The following is a 10,659-nucleotide window of genomic DNA, read 5'->3' on the forward strand; positions in this document are numbered from 1 at the left end:
TATTTTCTACTAGAGTTTGGCTTTTATTTACACTTCTGTTTATAATAATTTTAGTCATATAGAAATTGTTACTTTAACGTGTTCAAATGTATCAATCTTTTCCTCTTATAATTTGTTTTAGTCTCATTTCAGAAAATATTTCTCAAATGTATGTCAAAGATATTTTCTCATGCACCTCCTGACAATTTTAATTTTCTTCTTCATATTTAGTTTTTCTTCCACTTGGAACTGGTTTTTATGAGTGTGAAGTATGTGTCACATTTTCCTTTTTATGTAGAGCTAATTGTTCAAGCATTATTTATTCATAATTTCATTCTTTCCCTGGTGAACTTCCTAGATTTTCTGTCTTTCAGTAAAACTTAACAATTGCTAGTTTAATTTCACTGAGGATATAATCTTTATTATCTCACTCTTGTTGAGGCTTACTTTATGACCCAGGGTATGATCAGTTTTGATAAAGTTTACAGGAGCCCTTAAAATAATGTGCACCTTGGGGCACATGGGTGGCTCAGTGGGTTAAAGCCTGCCTTCGGCTGGGGTCATGATCCCGGGGTCCTGGAATCAAGCCCCATGTCAGGCTCTCTGCTCGAAGAGGGAGCCTGCTTCCTCCTCTTTGCCATCTCTCTGACTACTTGTGATCTCTGTCAAATAAATTAATAAAATCTTAAAAAAAAATAATTTGCACCTTGCTACAACTGGATACACTACTCTGTATGTTAGCCAAGTCTGTTGTTAAACGTTATTTAAATCTATTATATATGTATTGATATTACTTTTGCCTGACTGTTTATTAGTCACAAACAGAGGTGTGTTAAAATCTCTATCATGACAGAATCATGTATTTCTCCTTTGAGTTGTTTTATTTTTTTAAAGTATTTTGAGGCTATATTTTAGGTATATCCCAGCATTTAATTATTCTATTATGTTGAATTAAAATTTTTTATAATTTACAAAACGTCCCTTTTTACCTAGCAACAAAGTTTTGCCTCAAAGTCTACTGTATATAATGCAGATACTCCAGCTTTTCTTTGTTTCCTTCCTTCCTTCTTTGTTTCTGATTCATGTTTATATGCATATTTCCCCATCTTTTAATTTTCAACTGTTCTGTGTCCTTATACTTTATGTGTGATTCTTAAAAACAGCACATGGGGCACCTGGGTGGCTCAGTTGGTTAAGTGACTGCCTTTGGCTCAGGTCATGATCCTGGAGTCCCAGGATCAAGCCCCGCATGGGGCTCCCACCTCCCCAGCGAGTCTGCTTCTACCTCTGACCTTTCCCTTCTCATGCTCTCTCTCTCTCTCTCAAATGGACAATAAAATCTTCAAAATAAATAAATAAATAGATAGATAGATAAATAAATAAATACAGCATATATTTGCGTTTGCTTTTCTTTTTTCCAGTCTACAGCCTCTGTGTTTTAAATGGAAGTCAGTCACTTATATTTAATATAATTACTTATAAATTGGGGTTTAAAGGTACTATCTTATCTTTTGTTCACATTCCTTTCTCTCTTTCTTGCCTTCTTTTGGACTGTTTGCCTTATAGCATTTCTCCCAACTATATACTTTTTCACTGCATAAATTCTTGAATTTCAATATAAAACTACTAAGTTAGAAACTGGTATAGAGTTCCTGATTCATTGGACCTATGATGAGACTTGAGAATGTGAATTTCCAGCAAATTCACAGACGATACTGATGCTACTGGTCTACTGACCACACTCGGAGAACCTTTGGTTTGCAGGATTAAATGGACCAGATATACAGAGATCAGCAGATACTGAAATAATCAAAGCAAATGATCATGGTCTTGACTAGGACACTGGCAGTAAAAATTTTTACAAGTATTTTACAAGTATTAATAACACTGAAAGAAATAAAGGGTTCCAGAATAGAACCAGGTTTTAGAGTGATAAAGATGAATTTTGCTGACATTTTTACCTTTGAAGTATAGAAAACAGAAAGCAATTATAATCATCAGAATTGAGGATTTCACAAGCTAATATTATTTTCTGTTCTTTAGAACTATTTTAAAATAAAGTTGTCCTGATAAAAATAATTATGTAAATATATTTATCACAAAGGAAAAACTGGGTTAAGTTTATAACATTTAAGATTTTTAAGTTTCTAAAACTTAGTTTTCTCTAATGAGATGCATCATCAATACGTGCTGCTGCCATCTAGTTAGATTACAACTAGTGAACTGGACACTGGGTAAGGTTTGAAAGTGCATTTAGTCTGTTGTATCAACCAGATGAGGGACACAGAAGAGTTAGATCAACGGATATTCCTTCACACGTGCTTCAGTATACAGACAGACCTTCTAGTGACCCAATCAGCTGGATTCTGCTACAAAACAAAGCAAATGCATGAAATAAATTAACTAAATGAGTTAATTTACCAAAAAAGTCACCAATTAAATAATTTATCTGACACATGAATTTCAATTTATAACACTGATTATTTTTAAATAAAAGGAGAGGATATGACTACAACTCAAAAACATACATTTTCCCTTTATTTTTACATGTATACATCCTAGAGAGTATCTAAGTCACAGCATGAGGGACACTGAGAAACATATGTAATATTAAAAACCATTCTGTTCAGTATTTTGCTTGAGTAATTATGGTTTGTTTACTTTTTTAGATTTTATTTATTTATTTGACAGAGAGATAGAGAGAAGTACAAGTAGGCAGAGCAGCAGGCAGAGGGAGAAGCAGGCTCTCCACTGAGCAGGGAGCCCGAAGTGGGGCTCGATCCCAGGACCCTGGGATCACAACCTGAGCTGAAGGCAGACCCTGAGCCACCCAGATGCCCCAGTAATTATTGTAATTTTAATATAAATGTATATACTATTTATCTAGGAACCCAACTGAATATGAAACTCTGCTAGAGACTGAAAAAAAAAATTGAACCCACAGTAAATAAAACGTGACATCTTCATTCATAGATGAGTGCCCAAAAATGATTTACATAAACAAAATGTGTCAACAACCTGTAGAAAGCTTTATAACTGAGGTAAGTTTGTGATAAAATAAAGGCATGTTTCCCAAAATGTAACCAAAATGTATTGTAACATAACAAATCTCTTTTGTAAAAGTATAGAAGTTTCTGATTAGTGTTTTAGATACATAATTTTAGAGGATCCTAGAAATAATTGAAATCTTCATAAACAGCAAATGGGATTTCAGAGGTGGATCATGATAAGTAATCTTAAGACAGGAAGATCCTAGTAGTCTGTAGATGAGATAGTTTCTAAAGAGCTGTAATACAGGGGGGTTTTTAGTGTTCTGACCATAGCTTTAAGTATCAAGTCATTATTACTCATTACTTAAAAGCCTTCCTTGGCTTCTGTATTAAGACTCATATTGTTGCTGTAACACAAACTTAGTGGCTTAAACGACACAAATAAATTTATCTTAAAATTGTAGTGGTCAGAGTTCTCAAATGGGTTTCCCTGAATTAATATCAAGACGCCAGCAGGGCTGTATTCTTTCCTGGATTCTTTTTTTTTTTTTTTAAAGATTTTATTAATTTATTTGACAGAGAGAGATCACAGTAGGCAGAGAGGCAGGCAGAGAGAGGGGAAGGGAAGGAAGCAGGCCCCTGCCGAGCAGAGAGCCCGATGCGGGACTCGATCCCAGGACCCTGAGATCATGACCTGAGCGGAAGGCAGCGGCTTAACCCACTGAGCTACCCAGGCGCCCTTTCCTGGATTCTTTAAGGGAGAATCTATTTTCTTGCCTTTTCCTGCTTCCTTGGAAAGGGAGGTGACCCGCATTCCTTGGCTCCTGGTCCCCTTCTGTATTCAAAGCTAGCGTGGCTGGTTGAGTCTTTCTCTGATTATATCACTCTGACCTCCTCTTTCCACATTAAAGGACCCTTGTGACTACCTGACATCTTCTAGGATAATCTCCCTATTTTAAGGTCAACTGATTAGCCACCTTAACTTCGTCTGTCACTTTAATTCCCCATTACCATGGAATGTAAGATAGTCATAGGTTCTGGGGATTAGGATGTACACCTCTTAGTAGGGAGGAGCATTATTTTTCCTATCAGGATTTCCCAGTGTCACCAAAACTATGCTGGCTCTCAAAGATTTTGACATTATTGATCCCAATTTACTCTCCTGCCTTGGCCATAAGACTCCATTCTTTGAACCTGCTGTTCCAACCACACGGTCTATCTGATGTTCCCTCCCAAACAGCCTGTACTCACACAGCTCTACAGCTTTGCTCTTGGCATTTTCTCTTCATTGATGTTCTCTTCATTCTTCCCTACGTTTCCTTCCCAGATGAAAATCCCTTTCTCAAAATTTCATAGCAAATGTTTCATTCGCCATGAAGCTTTTCTCCTAATCTTTCCTCTGTAGAGGTATCATGGTGTTTGTACTTCCCTACAGAACTTAACAATACATTTCCTTCGATAGTTATTCCTGTTCTTTGCTGGAGAATGCTCTCATTGAAGGCAGAATCGCATAGATTCATCCCCACTTTTGTGTCTCTTTTCTACATTACCATCTAGTAAAATCACCCCCCTTCACCCAGTCGTGCTTCGCAAACTGGGGAGTCATCTCTGACCAGGCCATCAGTGAACTTCACCAGTGCTCCCTCCTGATCGAAGTTACCTTCATCTCTTGCCTTCTCTACTGGACTCCTTGTTTTCAATCTTGCTCCTGTATCTCTCACCTTGCACATGTGAGCCTGTGCATATGCATAGGTGCGCGCACGCGCGCACACACACACACACACACACAAATTCTATTCTCAACTCAGCATCCAAAGGGATTATTTACATTGTGTTGAAGTCAAGTCTGAGTATAACTCAGTCCTGCTTAATGTCAGACAGCTTCCCAACACACATAAAATAGAATCCAAAGTCCATACCATGATCTACAAGGCGTAACCTCACCTCCTGCTGTCTTCCATCTTGCTTGCTAGAGTCCTGCCTCACTGTCAACCTCCCTGTTCCTCAGGGAGCCTGGCAACCACTTGCCCCAAAGCCTGTGCACTTGCTGTGTCTCCAGCCTATTTTTCCAGGTAGCCACATGATTGACTCTTTTATGTCCTTTATGCCTCTCCTCAGGCCCTCATGTTCTTTGGGTCTCTGTACAAACGTCACTTAATCGGCCATCTCATGCAAAATGTAGGCCTTCGTCTCTTCCACCACTGTCTGTATCCTTATGCTGCCTGCATTTTCTTACACCTATCATTACATGACATGACATAATAAACCTACTTCTTGTCTGTCACCGTCCACAAAAACATAAACTTGATGATGGCATAAAGTTGATCTCTCCTCTAGGCTCAGAATCTGCAAGCGTGCATAGCACAGAGTAGGCATTTAACAAAGTTAAATGAATAAACTTAATTTTGTATGTCCTCCTATTTCCTGCTCCATTCTTTGATCACAAATGCTAAGCAAGTATTGCAGAAGTGAATTTTACCCATTTGCCAAAAGTTATTTAATAGACTCACCAGAGGAAAAACCATAGCAAGCCACTTTTATCATAGAGAAATAAAGACACTAGAGAAATTGTCACAATTCAGCTTAGTCTTTTATTATTTCATTTTCATATGCTGGACCTCCCTTGGTCACAAAGTGTATCGCACTGAGTATTTATTTCAAGGATGGAGTTCAGAAATTAATCCCAGCAGACCACCTTTCCTACACAGGATGTGTGGCTGGGGCAGGGGATGGGGCTTTGGGACACGCTAGTATGGATGTGAAGGACACCTAGAAGATGACTGTAAGCTGCAAAGGCGCAGTTAGGAACATCCAGTCTGGGGGGATACACTCAAAGCTTAAAGTGTTTCTTCTTCCGTGAATTTCTCTTTCACAACACGGGTTTCTTAGAAACAGACTTTTTTCCCTCTGTGTCTGGGTTTTTCAGACCAGAGAAAGCAATTAAAAAAAAAACAAAAAAACCTCAGAGCAAAAATAAAACACATAGCTTCTAATCACCCACTCCCTTGTTGCACATATAAGAAGTAGTTTTAAAAATTCATCTTTTCTTTGTCACCCACTGTCTGTATTGATGCAAAATCAAATGTCTGGAACTGTGTAAGTTCATTCCATTTATACTTTACCTATTTTATTTTAAAATATGTTATTTATTTATGTAAGAGAGAGAAAGCAGGAGAGCACAGATGGAGAGGGAGAAACAGGTTCCCTGCTAAGCAGAGAGCCCGCTATGGGGCTCGATCCTAGGACCCTGAGATCATGACCTGAACTGAAGGCAGGCGCTTAACTGACTGAGCTACCCAGGCGCCCCTACACTAAACCAATTTTAAATGATCATTTCCACACTACTGTTAAATGCTTCTCTTCCTTTCCTTCAGAATTTCCTTGAGTCCTTCTTTTTATACCAACTCCCAAAACTCAGTAGCATCAGTCAATGTCTTTTAACCAAAAAACACAAGTTTTAATCACAATGAATACTTTTGGTTCTTATTTTACTTTTCTTGCACAATTGAAGAGTATGTTTTCTAAGCCAATGGTTTTTGACTCTGTGTACAGATTAGAATCACCTGCAAAACTTAAAAAAAAAAAAAAAGAAAAAAGAAAAAGGAAAAACAAAACACCAAGGCTCAGGACTCTCCCTAGACCTGAGTGGGGGACCCAAGCATCAGAATCTCTTTTTAAAGATACCCAGCGAGTCTAATATGCAGCAATGGTTAAGAACCAAAGCTCTTAGCCCACACGACTGTAAGCCACTCAGAAATAATGCAGTAATGAGAATAGTAGCAAGAGGAAGTTGATCCCACATTTAGATTTCCCTATGGCTAAATCCCAGAGCAGGCCATTGTCCCATGTATAACTAGTTAATTTGTATACTATATTACATGACTGGATGGATATAGTGATTACCCTTGACAATATGGATATGATTCAAAACCTAAATAAGCTGAATAGTACTTAAAGATATTTAAAAAGAGTATAGTCAAATGTCACATTAATTCACACTATCTTCCTTAGTAGTCTGTGGCTTAAGAATTATACATTTGCAGGGTGCCTGGGTGGCTCAGTGGGTTAAAGCCTCTGCCTCCAGCTCAGGTCTGGGATCCCAGGGTCCTGGGACAGAGCCCCACATTGGGCTCTCTGCTCAGCAGGGAGCCTGCTTCCCTTCCTTTCTCTCTGCCTGTCTCTCTGCCTACTTGTGATCTCTGTCTGTCAAATAAATAAATAAAATATTTTTAAAAAAAAGAATTATACACTTGTGATAGTCTTTCCCTTTCCCTGCCTTTGACTATAATTAATGCAGCAAGCTCAAGGGAGGGGTGGAGGAAAGTCCTTGTTCTCTTTTCTTTCTTTCTTTCTTTTACCCTAAGAAGTGATTTCCTAAATGGTTTCTCCTGTAGTGGGTCAAGAAAAAGACAAGGCTGAAGGTGATTAGGATTGGTGGACTAAAGGTAACCCAGACATTCTATAAAGAGCCTTCAATAAATAGGCAACATAAGGCAAAGAAAAGATGCTGGCACCCAAGAGGCAATAGAAGAGGGCAATGGGTATTGCCTAATTACAAGAGCACTGTGGACACATTCTGCTTCTGTACCAGACTCTGGCACAATATTTTGGTTATATTGAATTTTCCCATCACTAATTGCTTAGAATTTCCAAATTGAGCATTTAATTGTCCAAAGTGGAAAGGTGACTGTGAAAGAAGAGACTTATGCTCTATAAATGCTATACTGTAATCATAATTTGGATAAAGAGATTTTTACTGACTGGTTTGGCTCGGGAAACATTGACTAAATTGACTGGGACGTTGTTCATCACTTTTTGGTAGCATAAGTATCTTTCTCTAGCTCTGTCATTTCTTGACTACTTTACTTTGTAAAATGTCATTTTGTTCAGATACTTCTTCAAAACAATTGTTGCCAGGATCTGAACTGGAACTGGAAGAAAACAGGTTATTTGTAACAAAAAGAGATAAAATTGTAGTATTACATAAAGCATTATGACTGCTTCCAAGTGATTTAAAAATCTATGTCCTAATGATCTCAATTTACTTTTTCTGCCAGATCCTTCAAAATTGCCTGGAAATTACAAAGCAGGCTTTTTGCAGTAAATTCTAACTCCTCAATATCTTAATTGGATATTAGCCATTTACTGGTATGTGTGTATGTAATGTCTGAACTATCTTAAACTAATTAGCAGTGTTTCACCAATTAAAACAATGCCTCTTAAATAATGAGCTACCATATAATTTCTAAATCATTACTACTGCTTAGCACCTTCTTTGATATTACTGGCTTAATCCTGAAAAAAATGTGATATTTCTAAAACCTAAGGTTTCTTTTACAATTTCTGAGTTTTAACAGATTAACTCACAATATTTGTTTTTGAGACATGGCTTCTTCAAGACATTGAACATTATACCATATCTAAATACGTAATTTTATATTTACTTCTTATATATTATTATCATTTTTAAGGTAAAGGAAAATTATTTGCCAGCAGGAACACATCTTTTTTTTTTTTTTAAGAGGAGTCATATTTTTAAAAAGGAATTCTTTTTTAAAAGTTTTCCAAATTCAAGAATTTACTGTTTGCTTAGGAAACAAGACCTAGAGTTCTACTGCAGAGAAATATTGTTTTAAGTTATCTTAAAATGCTAATATAGAAATGTTTACTTTTGTATTAATACATCTTGTCACATTTAACAGAAAGTTCTCCAGTGTACTCAAGATTCATTCCCTTTTGGATTGTTTTTTCTGCTTATCTCCGAGCAGAGTCCTCAAAAAGAGGGAAAATGACAGTAACTTTAAAGAAGAAACACACCTTTACTCAATAGTTAAACGAGAATAGTAAAAACAGACCAAGAGGAGATTTTAAAAAAAGAAGAAGAAAAAAAGAGAAAGCCTTCTTGCAGAAGCAGGTGCACTACAAAGCTCAATTAGTTCACAGACTGAGGACACTGCTTTTCCTAAGTCCCTCCCCCCTACCCCGCACTGGGAACAGTTTTCTGAGTCTCCCTCTCTCGACTTTCCATCCCTCGAGTCCTAACCAGGTTTTTTCTTTTTTGCTTGAGAGAACGAAAAAAAGTTGACAGGGAAGGAATATCCGGTTCATCTCGCGAAGGGTTTTCTATTTTCAGTAAGTTTTACTGTTCTCCAGATGGCTCCCGATAGTCCCTAGACACACAGAGTCACTAGGCTTCCTCGCGACCCTTTTGAGAATCTATTTCATGAAAACCAGGAGCTCTCTGTACCCCCCAAAACAGACCTACCCAGAATTTCGCATGTGATTTCCACGTCGTTTGTCGACCCTCATCTTTGCATCCCAAGTTATAAATGTCTGTTTCGAGTTAAAAGGCAAAGGACCCTCTAACGTCTTCCCAGGGGCCTAAAAGACCCCCTCGACCTCCCAAAGTGAGTGCCTGACGCGGCCAGTGGGAGCTCCGACCTTGACCGCGCGCCCGAGGAGGTGGATCCCTGCTATCCACTGGCATTAACCAGAGGAAAAGTTAACTTTCGGCTCCTTGCAGGTCTCCAAAGTCCGTCTTGCACGCGCCGGACGGAGCTGGGCCAAGGTCTCGAAATATGAGACCAGGCAAGAGAGACGTGTGGACAAAGCTTCAGGGCACCACCGGCAGCCGCATGCAAACCCACCCGAAGGACTGGGCCCGGGGACTCCGGGCCGCGACCGCTGCGGGTCTGAGCTCAGCCTCCAACGCCCCCGTCTCCCCCTAGGAACGAGAGCCTACCGCGAGCCCGCCCCGCGCGACGTCCGACGCCGAGGCTCCCCCAAACCTGGAGACCTCGGCCGCAGCCCGGCGTCCCTCGCGGGGCGTCCTTACCTTGGGGTTGGTCAGGAGTTGGTGCTCGTCGTTGTGCAGCAGCGCTCTGGAGTTGGACTCCGAGTTGTTCACGTAGACCTGGACGCAGGGGTACTGCGAGGTGCCCCTGCAGTCGGCGCCACAGGTGAAGGTGCACTCGAAGACCTCGCCGATCTGCTGCACCGACAGCACCGTGCAGTTGGCCGCCGTGGCTTGCAGATCCTGCAGCGCGGGACTGAGCCAGCAGAAGCCGAAGATAAAGAGCGACACGACGCCGGAGATGATGAGAAACAAGCCGAGCCGGATGCTCTTGTCCTCGGCTTCCGTGTACTCGTAAGCCACCCGGAGCTTCGCCATCGCCCCCCACTCCGGGCGGCTGGCGCGCTCCCCCCGCCCCCTCCCGCCCCCGGCGCCGAGCCCGACTGCCTCGGGCGGGAGGAGCCGCCGCCGCCGCCGCGCGACAGCAGGGGAGTGGGCGGCGAGGGGGAGCGCGCGAGAACAAAGGGGCCGAGGCCGGCGACGCCCCCGGCGGCGGCAGCGCCCCCCCCCCCGCCGCCCCCAGTCCCGCCGCCAGCCGGGCCCCGGAGGCTCGCGGTGCGACCGCTGCTTCAGAGCCTCCTGCACCCTCGGGCGCGAGGAGCGCACGGGCGGCTCCTGCCTCCAGCGCCCCCTGCCAGCCTCCGCCCCCGCGCTCTCCCCGCCTCCCCCACCCCGCCTCCTCTCGCCCGGTGTCTCCCCGTCTCCATCGCCCGCCGGCAGCTTCTCCGGCTCTTCGGGCAGCTGCCCCGAGGGCAGGCGCGGCTGAGCTGGGCCGAGCCCCGGGGCTCCCCCGTGCGGGAGGCGGCTCCGCCCGGCCCCACCCGCCGCCGCCCGGGG

General features: G+C 41.8%; 1 protein-coding gene across 1 annotated transcript in view; it reads right to left on the reverse strand.

Moving 5' to 3' along the window:
• The window catches only part of KCNMB4 (potassium calcium-activated channel subfamily M regulatory beta subunit 4), a 59,058-nt gene extending 48,831 nt beyond the window's left edge, over positions 1-10,227 (reverse strand). The window contains exon 1 of the mRNA XM_059402467.1: positions 9,805-10,227. Within this exon, the coding sequence (XP_059258450.1) occupies positions 9,805-10,140 (336 nt within the window). The 5' untranslated portion in view covers positions 10,141-10,227. The remainder of the gene's footprint in view (positions 1-9,804) is intronic.
• Between the last annotated feature and the right edge of the window lie 432 nt (positions 10,228-10,659).

Source organism: Mustela nigripes, chromosome 6 (assembly GCF_022355385.1).
Source record: "Mustela nigripes isolate SB6536 chromosome 6, MUSNIG.SB6536, whole genome shotgun sequence".
NCBI classification, from domain to species: Eukaryota; Metazoa; Chordata; class Mammalia; order Carnivora; family Mustelidae; genus Mustela; species Mustela nigripes.